The following is a 23452-nucleotide window of genomic DNA, read 5'->3' on the forward strand; positions in this document are numbered from 1 at the left end:
AAATACACATGTAGAATAATATTTCCATTCTTTAACTGAATTTAAGTTATGTATTGCTTGCCATCTCTCGTTTGTTTGATTTTTACTAGAAATGGTGAGCTATAATAACTCAAATGCATCTTCAGAAAATTTTGCTCTCGCTGTCAGTTGTTTCTTTGTGGCCAAGCACCTTTATATTAGTAAAGCATTATGATATTGAAAGCCAAAACCAGTACCTCTCTTTTTAAAGGCGATGTTAATTTCTTCACTTTCAGACCATCCCAGTTAAAACCACTCAACCACCTGGTTATAAAAAAATGCAAGACAGACAGGGAGAGAGAGAGAGATCAAGAGAGAAAGACATACTATTTTCTGTCATTATATTATTAACAGCTGAAAAACATGCAAACAAGGGCTATAAGGCATTTTTTCATGACAATTTCTGTTCATGTGACAATGCGGTTGTTAAAAGGAGGAAACTTGGGCACTGTCATTGCCATATGAGGGAGCAGAAGTCTGAGAACCACCAGATACATTGCAACTCCTCTGTGCAGAAGTGCCAAAGTAACAGGCATGTTAATGCATACATACGCATAAACACAGTCACTTAGGTGTCCCCTTGGAATTCCACCCTCTTTTAACACAGGAGACAGAAGAGGGAGACAAGCAGAAAAGCCAAAGTATTTATTTTCCCCAAGCACAAACTGCAGGCCTTAGTAACAACTTGGATAAAAAGAAAAAGCAGGAAATTTCTAATCCACAGAGCACTTTCTTCATTAGAAAGAGGACAAAACCCTATTATGTCTCTGGAGCTCTTGACTACCATTCTTAAACAGCAACTGTTTGGTTTTAGAGCAAGGAGTTGGGAGCTCTGAAAGGGCAGATGCTGAACAGGCATCGACTTATCAGAGAACTGAATAAAACTCTTACTTGAGCAACCTGCAACAAAACCAGTAAACAATAAGATGTTTCTAGCTAATCACGCTGAGGATTTATTTTTCTATTGTTGCTTGCTGTAGCTGCAAATATACTCAACAGACATCACGCAATGTGCCTGGAGCTTTATGGGTTTACCAGACTGGGTTCTACAACATTAAAACCATTTTCATATTAAAAATCAAATTTCCTTCTTGGAAGTCTATTTCACTTACCTGTGTTTCTTGATGTCATTAATTCCATTCCTCAGATTGCCTAATCTTTCGGTAGGGTTTTGCCTTAAAAAAAAAGAGAAAAATAATAAGGATACGAATTTTTAAAATACTTTTTTTTTTTTTTTTTTTTTTTAAAGAGCATTTATATATCCTAACTGTTTGCATTTAACAGTTGCAAAGGGACAGAGCTTACATACAATATGTGGTCTCATAAGGAGACATAATGAGGTGTTGCTCACTGCTCCTCTTTCGAGGATGGAGAAACCTTTCAGGAAGCCAAGGAAGTGTCACTCAGCTGTGAGAGGCAGCAGGGGGAAATCAGCCGTTTGAATTTCAGTTGCACGCCTTTTTTCTTCTTGGCCAGCAGGTCTGGCCATGAGTTGCAAAAGGAGACAGACCAAAATTTGCAGATACAAAGACCCTTTCAAACCTGCTGCAGAAACACAGCATATACCATTCCTAGTGCCATGGATGAAATCCCACTAAAGCTGGGAGGTCGAAGTCTGCAGTGTCACCAGACACAGGTTCTGCACGCTGCTATGCACTAATGCTTCCAAGTCATGCTGTCCCTTTTGAAAAATCACCTTTTTGCACACTTTCAGGTGGGTTTAAATCAGTCTTTAAGTGCATTATGCTTTCCATAGGAGCTATACACCTAAGTAATTTCGGAACCATAAGTAATTTTGGAAGCATTTTTTAATAACATTGTGCTCAGTAATAAAATTAAGTTCTTTACCTCTTTCCTCAGCCCATACTTATTAAGTTTTCCCTCAGATCTGTTTCAGGAAAAATTCACAGCTACAGAGAAGACCCAGACTGCATTTGTGGATGATATTTCTGCAGACTAAGATGTGTGACACACACTCAGAGGCACGCATGCATACTGAATATAGTCAGAATAGACCATGCTAGGCATAATAACTTTACATGAAGTTGTCAGAAATCCAGCACTCTAATTGGGATCTTAAATAGCTCAATCTATCTACATCAAGGCTTTGCAAAAACTGCCCCTCCTACCTGCAGAGTCTGCGGATCAAATCCTCAGGTCGCCTTGTGATTGTTTTAGGAAAATCAAGCTTTTCAATGCCTTTGAGAATCAAATTATATGTCATCATTTGATCAGCCCCAGAGAATGGTGGACTAGAAAAAGAAAGCAATGCTGTCAAGTGGAATGGCCAGCAAGAGCAGATTCATCCCTTTCTCATCAAAGCAAACATTTGAAAATATGGAAAAAGAGTCCACCTTTCTAGTTTTACAACCCTCACCCTTTCAGCCTGTTTAAGACATTACAAAGGTTTGAAGCTGAGAAACTACCTGTAGGTACCAGGGAAAATGCATGATCATACTTGATCCTATAAGCCAGTTCTGCCTCTAGCCTAACTCAGAGGAGGTTCCATGTTGTACTGCTATTGAGCATTCACAAAGAGCTGTGCATGAAGGCAAAGAGCGAGCCCTGCTTACAGTTCACCCACCCCCCTGTACCCTATCACTCACTAAAGTGGACACGAACAGCCTGAAATCAGCTGTTCCTCCCAGGAAACACCATCATCAGTCAAAAGAGCTCCACAGCAGCCACTTAGAGCTCGTGTCTGGCCCTTTCCTTGGATGGATAAACTAGAATTGAGAGTATGGCCCACACTTTGACTGTGGTGTTTCTGAAATGATTGAAGACAAGTGTAAGAGGCAAAACCAAGTATCATTTTGCAAGTCATTCCTGCTTACTGATGGGAAAAACAACTACCTGTTTATTTTTTAAAATAGCCTTTAAAACATTTCTAAAACCAAACAAACAAGGTAAGAACTTGGAGTGGGAAGCACTTACCTGCCAGTAAGGAGTTCATACACAAGAATCCCAAGGGACCAAAAATCCACGCTGAAGTCATGGCCTTTACTCAGAATGACTTCGGGGGCAACATACTCAGGAGTTCCACAAAATGTCCAAGTTTTCTGCCCTGATCCGATCTTCTTTGCAAATCCAAAATCAACCTGACCAAAATCAACATATACTGCATAATGCAGAGGCGTTTTGCACTGCAAAGCCTTAAGGTCTTAATTGCTTTCTCATCTCATAGTTTCCGGTTTCAGTGAAAACAATTACACAGTGTTGTTGCAAAGGAGAAAAGAGTATTTCCACTGGATTACTGAATGCTGTAGAACAGACTCATTTATTCTTACAAGTAATTTCCCAAATTATTTTCTTTCTGGATAGAACAACCATGTTTTATCATAGAATGTCCTGAGCTGGAAGGGACCCACAAGGAGTCCAACTCCTGTCCCTGCATATGACAACCCCACAGTTCACACCGTGTGTCTGAGAGCATTGTCCAGTCTCTTCTTGAACACTGTCAGGCTTGGGGCCGTGACACCTCCCTGGGGAGCCTGTTCCAGTGCTCCACCACCCTCTGGGTGAAGAACCTTTTCCTAATGTCCAACCTAAAGCTCTCCTGGCACATCTTCCTGCCATTCCCTCGGGTTCTGTCATTGGTCACCAAAGAATAGAGTTTGGCACCTGCCCTTCCTCCTCTCATTGTAAGGAAGCTGTAGCCGCCATGAGGTATCCCCTCAGTCTCCTCCAGGCTGAACAAACCAGGTGACTTCAGCTGCTCCTCATACGGCTTCCTCTCCAAACCCTTCACCAACTTCTTAGCCCTCTTCTGGACACTATCCAGTAGCTTAATATCTTTTATATCCTGTGGCGTCCAGAGCTGCACACAGTGCTCCAGATGAGGCCACACCGATGCAGAGCAGAGCGGGACAATCACCTCCCTTGCACGGCTGGCAATGCTGTGCCTGATGCAGCCTGGGACATGTTGGCCCTCTTGGCTGCCAGGACACAACTGTTGGCTCATGTTCAACTTGCCATTGACCAGAACCCCCAGATCCTTCTCTGCAGAGCTGCTTTCCAGCATCTTGTCCCCCAGTCTGTATGTACAGCCAGGGTTGCCATGTCCCAGGTGCAAAATCCAGCACTTGCTCTTGTTGAACTTCATGTGGTTGGTGATTGCCCAGTTCTCCGATTTGTTCAGATCCCTCTGCAGGGCCTCTCTGCCATCAAGAGTGTCAACAGCTCCCCCCAATTTTGTGTCATCAGCAAACTCATTAAGCAATCCCTCAAGTCCTGAGACTAAGTAATTTATAAAGACGTTGAAGAGCGCTGACCCTAAGATGGATCCCTGTGGAACCCCACTAGTGACTGGTCGCCAGCCCAACATAACCCCATTTACTAGAACCCTTTGCGCTTGGCCAGTCAGCCAATTGCTCACTCACTGCATTGTGTGTTTACCCAGCTGTATGCTGGACATCTTGTCCAAGAGGATACTGTGAGAGACAGTAACAAAGGCTTTACTGAAATACGAAAAGACCACGTTGACAGGCTTCCCTCGGTCAACTAGGTGGGTAATCTTATCATAGAACGAAATCAGGTTGGTCAGGCAAGACTTTCCCCTCAGGAACCCGTGCTGGCTGGGACCAATGACTGTGCTGTCGTTCACATGTTTTTCAATAACTCCCAGAACAAACTTCTCCATGACTTTGCCAGGAACAGAAGTGAGGCTTTCCTTGAAGACATGAGATTTACAGCCCATGAAAAATGGTAGGTTGCTTATGTCCTCAGAGTGGATGTTTCAGGCTCTCTGAATGGTTTTCTCTTTGCACTTTTCACACTCACAGTCGGAAGCTGCAAATTCCCATTTTGTCTGTGGCTTGCAACGGCTTTGTCTCTCACTGGGCAACGAGTAGCTTGCCCTCTTTTCTACTAAAGTGTAAGGGTTATTAAACTTCAGGATCCCAGTACTATAATTACATGCTGTCTGTTTATATCTCCCTCCAAGGAAACAGGATACAGGCACAAAAGGATTCTATTAGAAAAGGATTACATCTTACCAGTTTTATATATCCTTCAGCATCCAAAATTAGATTTTCTGGCTTCAGGTCTCTGTAGATAATTCCTATGTGATGTAGATAGTCAAAAGCCTCTGTCACACACCCAACACAGAACTTGGTAGTGACTTCATCAAAGCTGCCTCTGGAACAAAAATAATTACTATCCTTGCAGACAACTGACTTCTAAAAATGCTTCGCTCATTAACCAGATAACATATAACACCCAGAATATTAACAGCTTTCCTGCATTTCTTGCATATGGAGCTGATTGGAAATTTTAAAGGACAAAGGTTCTGTTTTGTTTGCTGTTACCTGTCTCTCAGTAAGCTCCACAATTCCCCTCCAAGGCAAGCCTCCAGTAGCATGTACACATACTTACTGTCCTTGAACGTGCGATATAGTCTGTGGAGACAAACAGCAGCAATTTAGGAAAAGTAAAAAAAACCCACGAGACTCACAAATGTCTCTTCTCTGGAACTCATATATGCCCAACCTCATTCTTAATTAGGCTGTCCAGTCGGTCAACTGGGAGTCAACTTTCAAGGAAACCTTATGGTCAACTTACTTCACAATGAATGGAGAACATATCTGCTCGAGGATTTTCTTCTCAGAATAGATATGCTCTTGTTGTTTGGTGTCCACTACATGTTTCTTCTTTATACACTTCATAGCAAAAGCCACGTTCTCATTTTTCACTTTAACCTGTGAATAAAAATGAAGAGTACATGTGAGGCAAAGAAAGGATATTTTATCAATCTGTTCTCGATAGGTACACTGATATCCATCTGTTTCAAGGCAGCACAGGACTGAAATTGATTGACTCTAACAAGGAACAAATTCCAGATTCTGTGTTGAACTGTTCTGTATAGTTTTAAGTCAAGATTGTACTATATTTTACCATGAGTTTATACCATAACTGGTCCTAATTTCAATTTAAGATTTCTAAACATTAGCATAATACAAAAGAAGAAAAAGCAGAAGTAGATTATGAAGAATGTTTACAAATGGCTTCACATTACACTGAAATATTATACAGTGTGCAATAAAAAGATGGAAGTTCAAAAACAGGGTTTCCTGGAAACAAAGGAAGCAGCTATCGGTGTTCTACAGATGGCTGAGAATTCAATTTCAATTCAGATGATGCTGCAGAATTTCCAAGCTGACAGACAGCCCATGTGGCAATTTGTTTTGTGAAGCATGCATCAGAATAAAACAATTGATGGTCTAACTACTGTGAAGGATTATTGCCTTCAGTAAAATCAAGTAGTCTCCTTTAATTTACCATTACCTTCAGCAGCCTGCACAAGAAGCGTTCACGTTTTCTTCAGATGTTTGTGACTCAGCCAGAGGAGAGTGGAATTTAAGACCATAGTCTAATCAGGCTCTTCGCATGCCAGCAACACAGCTGTTCATGCTACTGAATATGACTCAAAAGAGCCATTACAAATTGTTGGAGATTTTGAAGTCAACACAGCTCACAACCAGATCACACTAGTTATAGCTGCTGTGCATGACAGCGAAGCAATTCTAACATCACAGACCATGTGATGCCAGAGATTACTTCAGGTCCATGCAGAACATCAGGAAAGGGCCTGCAGTTCTGAGAACATGATGCAGGTAGGCACATCTGTAAAGTCCACATGTACAAAACTGATTTATGTATGTCTAGTGACCAGGAAGATACTTTAACAGCAGGAGATAAAGGCACATAAGAATGGATTTGTTTCTTTGAGCATGAAGTCCTGAAAATATATTTTCCTATGCATTGCTTTACATAGAATTACCTCTGCCTGAGAGGCACAAGCATGCAGCATTAATATTAAAGTCCTTCATGCTTTTCAGCGGTTAAATCAATCATTTAAGACAGAGAACTACTTGAATATGTTTAAAACAAACTCTTACAAGCTCAACCCTTCCGAACCCACCAACACCCAGAGTTGTGACAACTTCTAAATTCTGGAATGGGGAAGGAGGTAACTGGGCTACTTTCTCCTTGAGTTCTATCATCTCCAAAGACACCTCTTTGGTTGACTGTCCACAGAAGGATCTTCTTCTGCATTAAGAAAATTAACATAGGTTAGTGCTTTCCTTGCCAGCAACCTGTATCACAGTACTCTAATACTCCTACAAAAAATAAAAAGCCTTCTTATTTGCTAACAAGATCTTATTTTTATTTTATGCAGAAGCACTTTCTTTCATGACATCCTATGGAAGTAAATTAGAAGTGAAATTCTACTGAAGTTCACCGTGTACAGTCAATGGTATTTTTAGCAAGAGCTGTTCCATAGGGAGGTTCCTAATCATGTAGTCAGCTGCAAAACTTTGGGCACTTCAAGCTGAAGAAGCAATTTCTGAAGTACTGTGTACCTGTTCCAGTTGAAGGACTGGACAGAAAAATGCAGCTGTATTTGTACATGCAAGAAAAACATAGTCTGCTAATATTCCAAGGGTGCTTAGGTTGAAAACAGAAGCAGATAAACTGTAGTATGGTCCACAGCTAAAAGTAAACTCCTAACGTTACACTGAAGTACTAAAAACACACTGTTTCTTTTACATCTGCTTATTTCTGTTTGAAATCGCAATTACTCCTTTGGATAGTAATACAATTTCATTAACTCAGTCAGGAGTTAAAATTGACCTTTAGGGGTTTTACCAGTCAAAGAATTTACCATAAAAATACAAATAATTATTTAAGCACACTTTCATTTATTTTATGTGCTCAGTTTTCTTGAGATGGAGTAAATTCTTGGTTGCAAGTCAATATACTGAAATTCTATGTTATTTTTGTTTCAGAAAAGAAGATTTATAGGACTCTATAAGCATATCTGGACAGTTTTATTAGAGTGATTACTATCACTTCTGGGGGCCCATGATTTTACCTACGTATCTATCACTCTTTTTTTATGATTACCCACTAAAGACATGCCAAAAAATTATCTGACTTACTTTGCATGTCGCTTTTCATCGGCCCGGGCCAGATTAGCCACATAACCTTCAAGGTAAGTTTGGAGCTCCTCGTAAGTTCCAACAGTTTGATTAAATGTCCTAAAAACATACATGAAACAGTATAAACAACTGAACGAACTGTGGGAAGAGAAAGAAATCATGGTCTATGCTGCTGCACCAAGGCTCTAATTTGCCTCTAAGTCATGACCCAGACCAAGCTTTACACTGTCACTTTGACAGTATAAATTTTAAGAGCTTTGAGGAGGTTACCAGCTGAAGGACCTAATTTGGTTTACCAGAGGGTAGGAGCACAGAGTGCCTGATTTCCCCAGGTAATTTCATGTTATGTTTAAATAATTCAGAGCAGGCTGGGTGTACTTTGCCTTCCACATGCATTATGGTTATTGAGTGTGGTTCCACCATCCCAACCACAGGAACCAGCTTGGCATGAGTTCAGGCTATCAGTCCTTCACTTCCAATGGATAGAGCCCTTGGTACACAGTGCCAAAGAGATTGAGATTGCCTCTCCTACTTCACAAGTGAGTAATAGCTGAGTAACACCACTGTGGGAAGAACATACCAGCTTCTGGCATGCTTCTCTGCAACTTATTTAAACAAGCTAAAGAAGAGAAGAGGAAAATGCATTCACAGCCCAAGATGCCATTTCCTGGGCTGGAGTAGATTCTTAGCCCTCAGCAGGAGACCCCTTGGGATTCAGCAAAGAAAACGACGGTGGCTGTCCACATTCCAAGTAAGCATCCTTACGGCCAGCCTTGAGAAACACAGGTTTGCTGTTTCACTTTCCACTGGAAGCTTCCTTTCTTATGTCTTACCTCTGTTCTATTTTTTTCACTTTAAGAAGTGTACAACTGGCCTCTACCTGACAAAACTAGGAATGTGGTTGCATGTCCCCCTTGACAACCGGATATCCCAAAACCAGGGAACATGCAGGGGCTTATGTTGTTCCCTGAGCCACTGAACAGCACTTAACAAATGTGAAGCATCACCACCACAAGGAGAGAAAGAAAATAATAACTTTGAACTACTCTTAAGCTTCTGTGCTCCCACACTGTCTGTCAGTCCCTCTTCATTAGGTCTTTGTCTAAAGCACGGCCACAAATCAGTGTTCTAAAAGCATAACCACTCGTTCTGTATTCACTTGAGAAAATGTTATGGTTGTGACGACAGTAAAGTCACATCTTACCGCTGACTTACTGAAAGAGGATGCAAGTCTTTCATTAAACCACAGTGTGATACTTACTCTCTATCTATAACGAGGCACTCCACATTGTATTCATCTGCAATAACGTTTGCTGATCTGACGTCGTCACTAAGAATTGAAACAGATCAGTAGAATTCAGAAGCACACCAAAATCCTCAAAGTACATCACACTGTACTCAGGGAAGGTCACAGCTGCTATAGGTGAAACTCCTCAAAGGCCTCTCCAGATCATATCTGGATTAATATTGCTGAACCACACACACAATTATAGTATTGTACTGGTTGTTATTATTGTCTAGCACAGTATTTTTTCCAGTTTCAGTCAGGTTTGGATCATGACTGTCTTTAGCAACCTTCCAAGAAATTAAGATGAGATGTAATTATCATTACGTCAGGATTTACTACTAATTTCTGAAATGGTCTTCAGATAGAAAAGATTCCAGAGACCAAACAATCCCTACTTAATCATCCAAATCAATATGTGCTATATGAGCTACTTGTCACGTATTGTTTGTACTCCTCTGTTTCTTGCTATCATGCGCACTGGCACAGAAACAACAGCTCAGTCCAGTAATGATGGAACTTACGGAAATTGTCCATGTCATGAGTCATACAGAGCCTGGCACAACTTTTCCTCACAGTTTTTACTGAAATATAAACAATAAGCAACAATGCGGAGAGGGCCAGCATTTGACTTTCTAAGGGAAAACCAAAGGTAGATGACAGTGTATACTTTCAAGTGCTCTCTGCAAAACCCAAAACATTAAGACAAATTCAGCCATTGCCTCCATCTGCTGAGCTCACCATCAAAACAAAGATTGTATTCAAAGAACCAGGAGGTGCATAATCTGACACATAGTAACAGCTCACAACTGAAACACTATACATCATGACTCAGACAATGAGAACTAACCTAATGAGAGCCTTTTCTCCGAAGTAATCTCCTTTATGTAGATTTTTAATCACCTGAGGCTGCACATGATCTGCAGTACTCTGCGTAACTATCACCTGGAAAGAAAAAGAACAAAAATTTAGCAAGGTAAGTTTCAAAGTATTACACGGTTTCCTCTTCCTTCTCTGTGTATTTCATAAAAGCGTAAAACTCAGCAATGCTACAGGAAAGAGATACAAATATATATAATTACTCTCTCCTCTCAAAAATTAAAACCATCAAACATCTTAACAGCACTCTTGTTTTTGCTAAGAGATGGAAAAATAGATATATTCATTATTGCCCACCCCCATAATTTTCTCCTTACACCTTTTAAAAAAGAGAAAAATAAATCGCACTTTAATGAAAAACTGAAAAATACTTCAGTCCCACAGTGGGCGGGCACCATATGAGCTTTTTGTCTTCTCAGCTAAACAGATAGCCCCCAGAAACATTAACTAACATTTCCCTCTTTACAAATAAATCAGCCCACAGAATTTACAAAAGAGTTTTATATGTGCATGCATTTTTAAAATATTTAAATCACACTCCACATACTTGAACACCATTTTAGTTTAATAAAAATAAAAGAAAATTATATTCATTAGTTACTCAAACAGCATTTCACTGTTTTAAATGAATTTCTTTGTTCAAAAATATAACTGCATAATTTTTTTTAAAAAGTAAGTCTCGGCTCATACTGATGTATGGATTGCCAAATGGCCTCATTCGATTCTTCAGAAAAGGTCCATTAGTGATGGACAGTCATCATACACAGCCGCTACTGATGAACCTCCTCTTCCACACCAGCACACATTCTGCTGATGCCCACGCCCATTAGCAAAAAACAAACCAGAACGTCCCCAGATAGAGACATTTTGGAAACATGTTTTTGGAAAGCCCTACTAGACATTTATTGATGAAAATTCTCCTGCTTTTATTCTTTAGAGTCGGCCTCCAATGTAATAGCCGATGGATAAAGGCTGCTGCCTCATTCCTTTGGGACTAAAAAATGAAAGGAATAGACCCTGACTGAGTCACCTAGAATGCCGTTCTTCTCCCTTAAACCGAGGACTCCACTATTTCTCAGATATTTCACAAGTCTATGTTTTGCCCATCAGACATTGAAACATCCAGGAGAAGACGTAGGATCAAATCTCATTTACAAGAAACTGTTTTTACATCTCTGTTACAGTGTCAAGAGGCTCCAGGACAAACTTTAATTACATTATAATTAGAACAGTATAACATGGCTTTGTTGTGAATGGAAATTAGGCCACCTGAATCTCTGAAATGCTGCTCTAGGCTTTTATCACAGTATTGTGAACTTGACAGCATCCTCAAAAACTCTCCACACAGATTTTACTGAAGATCACATCGTTCAAGATAGCTTTTGAAATACAGGTGTTTGCATATGTTACTTTATAAATTAGTTTTAAAATATCTTACCTTTCCTTTTGCTATTATAAAGAAGGTATTTCCTTCTTCTCCTTCCCGAATAACATAATCTCCCTTGTTGTAGTACTCCTGTTGGCAGCGGGGGAAGAGACAATATCGTGCAATGTATCATTTGCCTACTTGAAAATTCTGATTACTGTGCAGAGCTCCTAATACATCTTGATGTTCCTTGACGTTTAGCTTCCTATCTCCTGTGTACATATTGCATCCGATAATAATGTGCAAGCATTCCGCTATGTAAAGCATGACGGCCAATCTGTAATGTATCTTAATGGAGCAGCATGTTATTTATTTTTTAAAATACTAACACTGGTGTCACCCTTATGAAGCAGGGTAAAATGAAGAAAAAAAAATATCAAAAGCTCTTAAATAATTCTAAATCAAAATCCCATTTCCAAAAGTAATTTGGGGCTTGACACCTCAGTGGCAGTGCCTAAATCGTCTATTGCAAGCTACCAAGGCACCAACTTTTCTGTCTCTGCTAAGGAACCCTGCCTTCATTGCCTAATTGTTTAACTTTCAATCAAGCATTTTTTCCACACTAACCTTCAGCTTTGTGACCTGTTCCTCATAAACAATCACCTCATTTTTTTCTCCTCCAAGTGTTTCCTAAAAGTTCTTCCTTTCCAGGAATCCTTGGCACACACAACAAAGTCACTGCTTAGGATACTGATGTGCTAAGGCCAGTTGTGGTTTCACATAACCAACACCAAAATCTCCTCATCCCCTTGTGCTACGGCCACATATCACTCTGCCTCCTTCAGCTTGTTGGGACTGAGGCTCTCAGTCTTCTGAGGAACTTTTGATCTCCATCTGCAAAACTGCTCCAAGACTGGGGTTTCTACAGACCTTCCCTACACAAAAAGAATTAATGGTTACCATTGCTCTTGGGAAATAACACACCTATGACTACATATCCAGCCTTTACCTCCAAAGGCTGCAGGCAGATGCAGCATTAAGACACACATATATTTGACTGGTTTCATATGTTGAAATCCTAAGGCCTTTTCCCCCTTACATTTTGCAATGTATGGTCCAAGGTATATGGAAGTATTACATGACTACTTTGCAAACAGGTAAAGCATGATTACCAAAAAAGAGCCAGAGACCTGGACAGCAAGTGTGTGCTTAATCTTAACAAAGAATAGATTACAGATCCTCTTATCTATTTTCTTGACTACTTTGATGCCACAGATATAACTTACTTTTATGACACTAAATGCTGCCAACCTGGAATTCCACTCTGACCACTCAAAAAACACTATCACATTAAAAAAAGCTTGGCTGTTTTTTTGTTTTGTACGGACTCGACGATCCTAAAGGTCTCTTCCAACCAAAATGATCCTATGATTCACAGAACGGTTTGGGTTGGAAGGGACCTCCGGAGATCATCTAGTCCAACCCACCTGCTAAAGCAGGGTCACTCAGAGCAGATGGCACAGGAATGTGTCCAGGTGAGTTTAAAATATCTCCAGAGAAGGAGACTCCACAACCTCTCTTGGGAGCCTGTTTCAGTGCTCTGGCACCCTCAAAGGAAAAAACTTTCTCCTCATGTTTAGATGGAACCTCCGATGCTTCAATCTGTGCCCATAGCCCCTCATCCTGTTGTTGGGCACCACTGAAAGGAGTCTGATCCATCCTCTTGACACCCACCCTTGAGATATTTATAAACATTGATGAGATCCTCTCTCAGCCTTCTCTTCTTCAGGCTGAACAGACCCAGCTCTCTCAGTGTCTCCTCATCAGAAAGATGCTCCATGGCCCTCATCATCTTTGTAGCTCTCTTCTGGACTCCCTCCAGTAATTCCTTGTCCTTCTATGATTCTATAATTCTTCATTATTTTGAAAGCTTACTGTATACTATTTAGGAAAAAATTAACAGTATCTTACCACCTCCAGGCAGTCCATGATCTTGGTTAGTTTATCTTCAGGTAAGTTTTTCAGTAGGGACACACTTCCAGAAAACAGAAATGCAAAACAAAAAATTCCAAAAGTTTTTATTTTGTTTTTATTAAGACTTTTTTTCATTGTATCTTCTCATCTATAAAATTTGTACAACCACATTTCTTAACTAGCTAAACTGGTATTCTTATACAAAACAGAAAATATACAACCAAATCTTAATTTGGAAGGTTCAAGCATTCTCATCTTGTGTTTTACATAAACAGAACTCCCACAACTTACAGAAATGTGGCAAATATTAGTCAGTTTGTAAATCACGTTTGCATTTCAGTAGGGGAAAAAAAATTCTAGTTAGCACATGGACTGCTTTCACAATTCAGTCATATAGATGTGATTAATTGCAAAACCAAGGCATTAGAGAAATCCAATAATACATTTTCACACACACTGCAGAGACTGCAAAATCAGATAAAGCTAAAAACTTCAGTACTGCTTGGACAAATATTAAAAGATAACCAGCTATAGTGATGATCTAGTGAACTTGCTGGTAGGAATGAAAGCCCCTCCCATTCTAAGCACTTGGATGTGTAAAAGCTAGGAAAACATAGTGCTTGCTAGCTGTTGGGGCTCAGCAAGTAAGTATTTATTGAAATCAAAGATGGTGATAGATGCGAAAATACACAAGACATTCTATGCATAGCTGGGATTGAGATCTCTATTTGAAACCATATCAGAATAGTTATTCTTTACTAAAGAAAGAAAATACAAAAATCAGCTAATTATGGTTTGGAAACTCTAATTTGACGTTCTTCCTAGGGAAAAGCACTGTACATCTCTCAGTGTTCCCGGCAGAAAAGAGAATTGTTCTACTCTCTGCAGATTTCCTAGTAATCTATGTTGGAATTAGTTCATAAAATAGACATGCTGTTCTCATATTCAGGCCTCTAGGGGAAGAAGAATATCCCTTCATCTACTTCAGCAGCAAATTTAACTTCTAGTTGAAGGATTTCATTAACTCTATTTATTTAATACGTTGTTTTAACTTCTAGCCATGTAATCTTCCTATATGTTTGTTTCATTACTGAAAAGCAGTTAAGCACCTATACCTATTTCTTATTGTAATACAGGAGAAAAACAAACACGATGAGAAAAATGATTTTGTGAATCCTAGAAAAATAAAAAATGAGAGGTAAATATTCAGGTTATTGAGGCCTGCATTAAGAGCTCTTTATTTCTCTGTCTCCCTATAAAACAGGCACAATATTGTTGTGCACCTTGGGTAGCGGCCCAAATCAGTATGAGAAATAAAAGCATTTTATTTACCTTCTAAGGAAGTTTCTGTATTGCTCTTGTCTTGTTTGTGCTGTCACTCTCATGATATTTTGAAACACTTCTCTGTCCAATGCCCATGTTTTAACATTGGTGATTGCTTTAAGAAAACAAGAAACAACAAAATCAACAATGTTTCTCAGTTATTTGATGGAAGATATTACAGTATCAGGACACGGTACAGGACAGAGCTCTTTCAAAATGCCCAAGGCCAAATTTTACAACATCCAGCACCTACTGCAATTAGACTTTTAAAATAATTCAGCTCCCACTTAAACAATGCTCACTGAAGTAAGGTGCAGACTTCTAAACAGTTCCTCCACGGAGCACCCTCCATGCAACTCCAGAGGCTGCATAAACTTTAACACCTAGCCATTTACTATGAGCACAAACAGGGCTGAATGCTTGTGAAGATCTACTCCTCATGGTGGAGAGTCATTGGACTCAAAAGCTCCAATGTAATCTGTAAAAGAGCTGATTTGAGAGAAACAAAAATCTGGCTTAAGTTTTTCAAAGCTTATGAGGTAAATGTTGAATACTGTGGCTTGGATCTATCTCTAATTCGGATTACATGCAAACGTTTGTGAGATGTGCAATAAGATGCGAATAACAGAGGTCAAGAAATACATTTTGTTTCAATTAGTCCTGTGATCCTCACACACTTTTCCTCCAATGTAGCCATTTTATAATGGAATAAAGGGTAACCAAAACATCAATGATTGTCTTTCAAAAGGTAATCAAAATACTAATACAGTAACCATGCATAAGATGCAGCATAAAGGATGCAAACCACTAAGCAGCCTCTGTGTGCAATCATTGACACTATAGAACATGCTGCACTTTTTTTTTTTTTTTTTAAGCAAAAGAGGGTGATTCTAATTTATCTTAATACTTTCTTTTAAAACATGTTCCAACATACTCAGCAGTTTTCCTTCTGTCATATGAAAGAATCAAATTGTTTTTTACAGGATAAAGGAAAGCTACAGAAAACTGAGAGCAATTGATTTCCTCAGTTTATCAGAAGCACAAAACCATTTTTACAAGAAAGAAAAATGCCACCGCTAAAAATGATTCACCGAGGTCTTTGTATTTAACCTTTATGTAGACATATGCTCTTCAATGCCATTTATCAAAATATCTCAAAAAACTATTTTGGCTGCTGGAAGGGAGAACAAAGGTATCCCTTTGGTTTTGTTTTTCTCCTAAATCACACCTTTCAGCTTACTTTGCAGGAAGAAAATATGGCAAGTATCCAAGCTACCACAAACGCATTCCCTGTATTTTGCACCTTAACTACAAAACGCAATTATACAGTTAGAAAAAAAGCCTGGAATCTCAAAGATGAGACAGAGAAAAAGGAATTCAGAAACATAGCACTAAATCACATTCCCAGTTTCAAATCGAGTTTAATGCATGTGAAGACGCTACTGGGTAGCAGTTGAAATGCTGTCTGGCTAAAGTCCTTCACTTATCACTTTTCAAAGACTGCAGGGAAAGAGTATCACCAGATCCAGCATTCAAGAAAGGGTTTTCACATACGCATTTCCTAGTCGTTCTCAGTTAGTTGTTGTACTGCTCTTCCTCCACAGCAAGAAATACAGGAAAGCTATTAGGGAGGGCTAGGTTTCTGCAGTGATTTTAAACACCCTTTATTCAAATTCATGCACCTTTTCTTGTCCACAATTGGACAATTTTTGTCCTACCTCGAAAGCAATTAATGTTAACAAAGGTCTAAACTAGCATGATATCTACTATGCAGAAACTCTACTTTATTATGTTAATACTATATACAGCATGCAAAAAAAAAGGAAAAATAGGGAACACATTCAAATGTAACAGTGTGCTAGTAAGAAAAATAATCACATTATTGATGCTGTTCTGTTTATCAGGCAGCCACAAAAACAGATTACATGTAATAACTTCCATCTGTACAGCCAGCAATGATTAAGTGTTTAAATTGGGTGCGGGAAGACCAGAAGCTTTTAAACTGAACAACTTGTGGTTTTATTCCATCTGCTTCTTTTTAAGTCAACATGAACTCTTCACACTTATTGGTGGTTCAAAGTTCCTGCAGATTTAGACAAGAACAAAAATTAGCCTCCAAACAAAAATAATTTTTATGGAATAGTGGAGAGTGGAAAAATTGTTAATTTAACCATATTTTGACAGTTACTGGTCTTCCACAGAATAATTATGGCAGGCTACAAAAGGAATCAAGGGATACTTAATGGGTGAAGACTCAGTCATATGCAGGAAGAGGGATACATTTATCACATCAACATTTAACAACTCCACCCTAGTCAGTCCTTAACAAAAAGCAGGAGCCAGTATCTGCCTCCTCTACAAGTGTCTCACCTAAAAGTTCCATCTCTCTCACTACCACATTTGTAATCAAACTCAAATCTTCTTGAGGCCTGTATCTAGTGGAGTGCCTCAAGGGTCAGTACTGGGGCCAGTATTATTTAAAATATTCATCTGTTACTTGGATGAGGGAACAGAGTGCACTGTCAGCAAGTTTGCTGATGACACCAAGCTGGGAGGAGTGGCTGACATGCTAGAAGGCTGTGATGCCATCCAGCAAGACCTGGAAAGGCTGGAGAGTTGGGTGGGGAAAAACTTAAGGAAATATAACAAAGGCAAGTGTAGAGTATTGCATCTGGGTAGGAAGAACCCCAGGTTCCAGTATAAGTTGGGGAACAACCTGTTGGAGAGCAGTGTAGGGGAAAGGGGCCTGGGGGTCCTGGTGGACAGCAGGATGACCATGAGCCAGCACTGTGCCCTTGTGGCCAGGAAGGCCAATGGCATCCTGGGGTGTATTAGAAGGGGGGTGGTTAGTAGGCTGAGAGAGGTTCTCCTCCCCCTCTACTCTGCCCTGGTGAGACCTCATCTGGAATATTTTGCCCAGTTCTGGGCCCCTCAGTTCCAGAAGGACAGGGAACTGCTGGAGAGAGTCCAGCACAGGGCAACAAAGATGATTAAGGATGTGGAGCATCTCCCTTATGAGGAAAGGCTGAGGGAGCTGGGTCTCTTTAGCTTGGAGAAGAGGAGACGGAGGGGTGACCTCATCAATGTTTATAAATATATAAAAGGTGAGTGTCACGAGGATGGAGCCAGGCTCTTCTCAGTGACAAACAATGGCAAGAGAAGGGGTAATGGGTTCAAAGTGGAACACAAGAGGTTCCACTTAAATATGAGAAAAAACTTCTTCACAGTGAGGGTAACAGAGCACTAGAACAGGTGGCCCGGGGGGTTGTGGAGTCTCCTTCTCTGGAGACATTCAAAACCAGCCTGGACACATTCCTGTGTAGCCTCATCTAGGTGTTCCTGCTCCAGCAGGGGGATTGGACTAGATGATCTTTTGAGGTCCCTTCCAATTCCTAACATTCTGTGATTCTGTGAGTCTCCTGAGTGCCAGCTGCAAATGTATCTTGGCAAGACTCAGCAACTTAATGATACAGAACTAAAAGACGTACAAAAGCAATTAATCCCTACGTATTTTATTTCCTCCTAAATTTGGCTTTATCTGTTCTATTAAAAACCCCATGGTTCTAATATATTTTCAGTGTCAGGGTTGCATTTGACACAAGAGCATAAGAGCCAGACACCATTGCTACTACTAAATAATTTGACATGAAAATATAATTCTTCCTTAGCAGTTAGTTTGATACAGATCTGACTAACCAGAGTACTTTGGAGATGCCTGATCACTTTTCAAAGATGGTGCTAGAGATGGAATTATATTAACGGCATAGCATTACTGGACTACTCAAGCAGAAAGAACTCAAAGAAGGAAACGTGAGCTTCCTCTAGATAATCCAGACATGCATATATCTATTAAATGAAACTTCAAAGAAAATCTAGATATAATGGAGACCTCACAAAAGTACATAGTTTTCACTTTGGGCAATGTTGTTACAATAAAACTTAGGTACCTTTCACAGAGGCTGTCCGTGTGCAGTTGTATAAAATGGCTAGTTCACCAAATGCCGTCCACACAGGTATCGAGGAGAGTAGTTTACTCTGCTGAAAAACTTCCAGATTGCCCTCTGTCAAAAATCATCAGGATAACAAGCATGAAAACTAGGCTCAACTGCACAGCGTGAAGGGAAAACAAATCAATACATTTCTGGCTTTGCTGCTTCCAGGAACGCAGGAATGGGAGCAAGGATACAAACAGTACTTTGAAACACAGTTACAAACCAGTAGAGACTTTATTTTTTTTAATATTTTGCTAATCTACAAATCTGCTGTGGAAGGGAAGGAAAGCTGAAAGAAACTTTTCAATACTAAGAAGGCCATGGAAAATGTCCAATCTAAATTCTGATGGGATAAACCTTTGCTACAACAAAACAGTCAGTACTGGTTCAGGTAGCCCAGTGAGGTGCAGGCAAATATGTCTTGAAATAGTGAACGCAGGAGAAATAACTCATGAGTTTTTTCCATGCACATGTATGTGTAAATAAATGCAGCATGCAAGGGAGAAGGCAGAAAAACAAAAAGCATGCTAAATCCTCCTTGAAGCAATTGTCCTTGAGCCTTACTACAAACCTAGCAAAAGTCAAATAAAGTCTGAATTTCTTCATAGGTTATGGCTCAAAAAAATTTCCCTTTAACACCTTCTGAAAGTTCGGCCTTCTTCTCTTCAAGACACTTGTTGACTTCTCAAAAAAGGAGTGTACTGTGCCAGAAAAATTTCTGAGTTCACAACTTGTTCGTATTTCATCTGTTTTTCAAAATGTTATCATTTTTTCTAGCAAGAATATCACAATCCCATTATAAATCCTGCCTCCTCTTTTCCCTGTACCATCTGTGTCATCCTATCATAGCTACCATCATTTTTTTCAAACTAACCCATCCATGTGAAGCCAGAAGACAGAACAGGAACTTCCCAGTATATACCAGTATGCTCCTGGCTTAAATATTCCTGCCTCAAGTGAACATTCTCCTTACAGCATGAACTCTAATTCATATGTGCCACTGGGCCTTCTAGTGGGCCAGAACTGATGAATTATGCAAATTAATCAGAAATTGTGGTTTCTTTTTTTTAATGGTGAGATGATGAAAGAGAGTCTTCCCTGCAGGAGCAACTTTCAGGTGTTAAATTTGGGCTCCACTATGGCTGATCTGTCATTTGAGATTTGAGTTTAAGCACAGTAGCATTCAGCACAGATTACTGCAGTGAGGTTACTTCCGACCCACTGATGTTGTTTTAGGAAAGTTTTCTTATCCTAAAGCTTTTTTATACTCCCGCCCCAGGAAAAACAAGAGCTGTTTTTTTAAAAAACCCTAAGCTTTGAGAACAGTAAAATCAGATCTCATCTCTCAATTTCCTATACACAACAAACTGGTGTAAGCTCTCATAAAAATGCTGAAAAGTAAGTTTATCTCAGAAGTGGCTTCACCATTGAGCAGTTTTCTGTATTTTAAATTATACCTACTCTTCCTTTGGAGAAGAGAGAGATGGCTATAGCTATATCAGAGAGGATTGCTGGCATCTAGGCTTTTGGAAATGAAAGAGGTCCTTCAAGTTCTTTCACAAAATAGCATTAAATCAAGTTTCTAACATGCATTTCTTGATCTCCGTCTGTTTCACAAGACTCACAGGTAAAACTTACATTGCTCTCAGCAGGACCAACATAAATTACTAAGGAGCACAAACATTGTCATTGTGGTTTTCTGCAAAGACTTCTAAATTACTTTCCTGTTTCTTGCACTTGTGCATTGCATGAGCAAGCAGTACTCACCTTTGAGGACAAAAATGTGATTGCCTGGCTCTCCCTGTCTGATGACATAGCTCCCTTGCTGGAAAGACCTTTCATACATACATTCCACCATATCTCGGATCTGGTGAGGTTCCAGTCTCTTCAAGAACTGATTTTTATTCAGGGCATCCATGATAAGCTTCTTCTCACTGGTTTCAAACAAAAATGAAATACAAAAGATCCAGCATGGCTGGGGTATATTATTCACCAGACATTCATTCCTCTCAAGACGTTTCCTCTCATTTCTAACACTCACATGACCAGTACTACTGACAAATCTTACAATCCTTGCAACGATTACGCATCCCATTAGCTGTGCCACACAATGGCCTCTCTCCTCCCAGCCTGCAGAAAGCATCAGGTTAGATGTAGAATGGCTCCCAGTAGAAGATGTGCTCCCCACAAAGCTCTACCCAGTTTCTCACCTTATTCTTTCTCCATTGCATGACTGAGGTATATAGCTTTGCTTATGTGAATGTGAGAAATGTGAAAGGTATGTCTTTGCATATCATTGCCCATACAGGAATGGCAACCTGTTATAAAATTAGGTCCACTTTTCTAACATTCTAACACATTCTTCCTAATATCCAGAAAAAACATCAATACTGATGACAGTAATAAGGTTAAAATCAAAACTGATGGTACTAAGACCTCATCAAGAGTTTCTCCTTTGTGGTGAGGAAAGATGCAAGGAAAGAAAAATACCCAAAAGACACGATTAACGGGTGCTGCTGGTTCTTAGGAGAATGTTAGAAGATATTGGTGGCGGTGGGAAAAACAAAGCAAGTTGTAGATGACAGCTATTAAAAAACTGACTATGGATAACTAACTTCCCTTGCATCTGCAAAATAACACTGACACTGTGGCATTCCTTGTTCATAGCTACTAAGCAAATTTATGATCAGAACACAATCACAAGGTCAGCTTGCAGAGTACATGTTGAACATTGTCCCCAAACTCACAAAGTAAGTCCAGGATCCAGAAGAGGCAGAGGGTTAGTGCTGATCCTTCCCACGCTGTTCTTTGCCCTTCATTCACCTCCCTGCAAAACTCCTCCTACATCTGCTGTGCCCGGTCCCTTTGCACAGTTGACAAACAACAGGATAAATGCTCCTACCTGAGTAAAAAAAATCCTGTAGTAGTCTCCCCATTTGGGACACTAAATATACCATCTCCTTAAGAATGACCAGACACAAGAGAAGTCTTCCCAAAGCAGGCCTTTTCCTCCACTGCTTTTAGGAATTTTTAGGGTATAATCAGAAGTGAAAATATAACATAAGGGCTTGTGGATGTAGGTATGCAGCTGTTAATACTGACCTCTTCACTTGCTAATATTCAGCATTCAGGGAAATAAACTTCTGGTATTTCAGTACTTTGGTGAAGCTACAGCAGACTGTAGCCATCCAAAATTTTTTTGTTAAAAAGTCTCTGGAAAAGCTTCAGGGCATCTGTAGAAGTCAGAAAAAAGGCAACAAAAGTATCAAGAACCAGTATGTCAGGGCCCTAACGGCAGTAACAGGCCTGGCCTGGGACCACAGACTGTGCACCCTCTGCCCATTGGTCTGCATACTCAATTGAAGCTCAGGTCTGGGCATTCAATTCTTGCCTTAGCTATGTTAGAGAAAGAAGTGATTTGGGTTTTGTCTTCTGGATGGATATTGGCCCAATATTGTAAGTACTTTGTTTCTGTCTCTTGGTTGGATCTTGCATCTGATTGATCTCTTCTTCTGTGGGACTCCTGGTAGACCTGGTTGTCACCATACTGCTCTGCCAACACTGTGCAGACCTTGTGGAACAGAGTCCTGGTTAGGGATAGCAGCCTGTCCTGCAGTCACCCCTGGTTCACTCTGCTCTTGTGGAGCAACCTTGCTCCTGCTGCTCCCCAAGATGTCATTTCCCACAGTGGTAAATACATATAAACAGGTAAACTGTATGGACAAGAACAGTCTACTTGCATTGCTGGTGGAAGAGCCTAGTGGCTGGATTTTGAGATGGAGAAAACATGGAAAAATCAATAATGAATGAATCCACTGATAAGGACTAATCAACCACAACAAACCTGGTTGTACATCCATAGTTGGCAATCTATGAGTTCTGATTGACTTGCATATGCTCTGGGTCAAGGGCTTCTGAAAAAGCAGTGCCTTGAATCCATGCCAGAAATTATTGTAATTATACAACTGATGCACTGACAGAGCTTTTACGGACCTACTGAGTAGTCTTCCTTTACTGCTGAAGTGAAAGATATACTATGCCTTTATGTCCCCATGTTCCTAATGTGCATGTATAAGAAAGCTACATAACAAAATGAATACTCTAAGAGTTTTCTGAGGCATTTAAGTGCCACTCTTGCTTGTATTTAAAAAACAATGCAAGGTTCTAATCAAAACTAGGTTATGTGGGAAAATCTCCTGAGGAAAATCCAGGAATTAATATGAAGTTAAGGTAAGTAGACTTACAAAATTACTAGCCATATAATGACTGAAACTAAGTAAACATAATGAGAAGAGTCAAGAAAAATAAAATCAAGTATCTATAGTGAAGATTGCATTTAGAAATAGAGATCATAACTTAACCTCTGCTGAAATCAACAGGTTTATTAGAATACAAGCTGTAACTTCATTTTCTGCTATAAACAACCTTGCTTATTTAATTCACCCTGGCTTGCACCATGCACACAATACTGCAATAAAAACCTTATTGTAATGGCTCATGCACTAATACTTAAGAATGAGCACTAAAGCTTCCAGAACTACAGAGGAGAAGGCTACACTGTTTTTAGAGCTAAGGACACATAATTACCATAACGACAGCTCAGGCTCTTGAATCATCTGGTCATGTAATTCAGCATTTTGTCTACTGAACAGTTTTCTCTCAGTTGTGTTCCTCA

At 39.8% G+C, this 23452-nt stretch overlaps 1 protein-coding gene across 3 annotated transcripts in view; it reads right to left on the reverse strand.

The window, feature by feature from the left end:
• The window catches only part of PRKG2 (protein kinase cGMP-dependent 2), a gene marked incomplete at its 3' end in the record, with an annotated part of 30473 nt that overhangs the window by 751 nt on the left and 6270 nt on the right, over window positions 1-23452 (reverse strand). Inside the window, exons 2-17 of one of the 3 annotated variants that reach the window (XM_080344165.1) lie at window positions 20545-20711; window positions 18733-18846; window positions 14795-14900; window positions 13460-13523; window positions 11561-11638; window positions 10094-10188; window positions 9220-9288; window positions 7959-8057; window positions 6915-7062; window positions 5578-5714; window positions 5325-5414; window positions 5013-5154; window positions 2953-3116; window positions 2148-2270; window positions 1131-1193; window positions 216-282 (exon numbers count right to left, since the gene is read on the reverse strand). In XM_080344165.1, coding sequence (XP_080200291.1) covers window positions 216-282; window positions 1131-1193; window positions 2148-2270; window positions 2953-3116; window positions 5013-5154; window positions 5325-5414; window positions 5578-5714; window positions 6915-7062; window positions 7959-8057; window positions 9220-9288; window positions 10094-10188; window positions 11561-11638; window positions 13460-13523; window positions 14795-14900; window positions 18733-18846; window positions 20545-20711 — 1726 coding nt within the window. Of the gene's footprint in view, window positions 1-215; window positions 283-1130; window positions 1194-2147; window positions 2271-2952; window positions 3117-5012; window positions 5155-5324; window positions 5415-5577; window positions 5715-6914; window positions 7066-7958; window positions 8058-9219; window positions 9289-10093; window positions 10189-11560; window positions 11639-13459; window positions 13524-14794; window positions 14901-18732; window positions 18847-20544; window positions 20712-23452 lie in introns of those variants that run through there. The other 2 variants (XM_080344164.1, XM_080344166.1) reach the window with 2 other exon arrangements.

This window comes from Nesoenas mayeri, assembly GCF_963082525.1.
Source record: "Nesoenas mayeri genome assembly, chromosome: 4".
Taxonomy (NCBI): Eukaryota; Metazoa; Chordata; class Aves; order Columbiformes; family Columbidae; genus Nesoenas; species Nesoenas mayeri.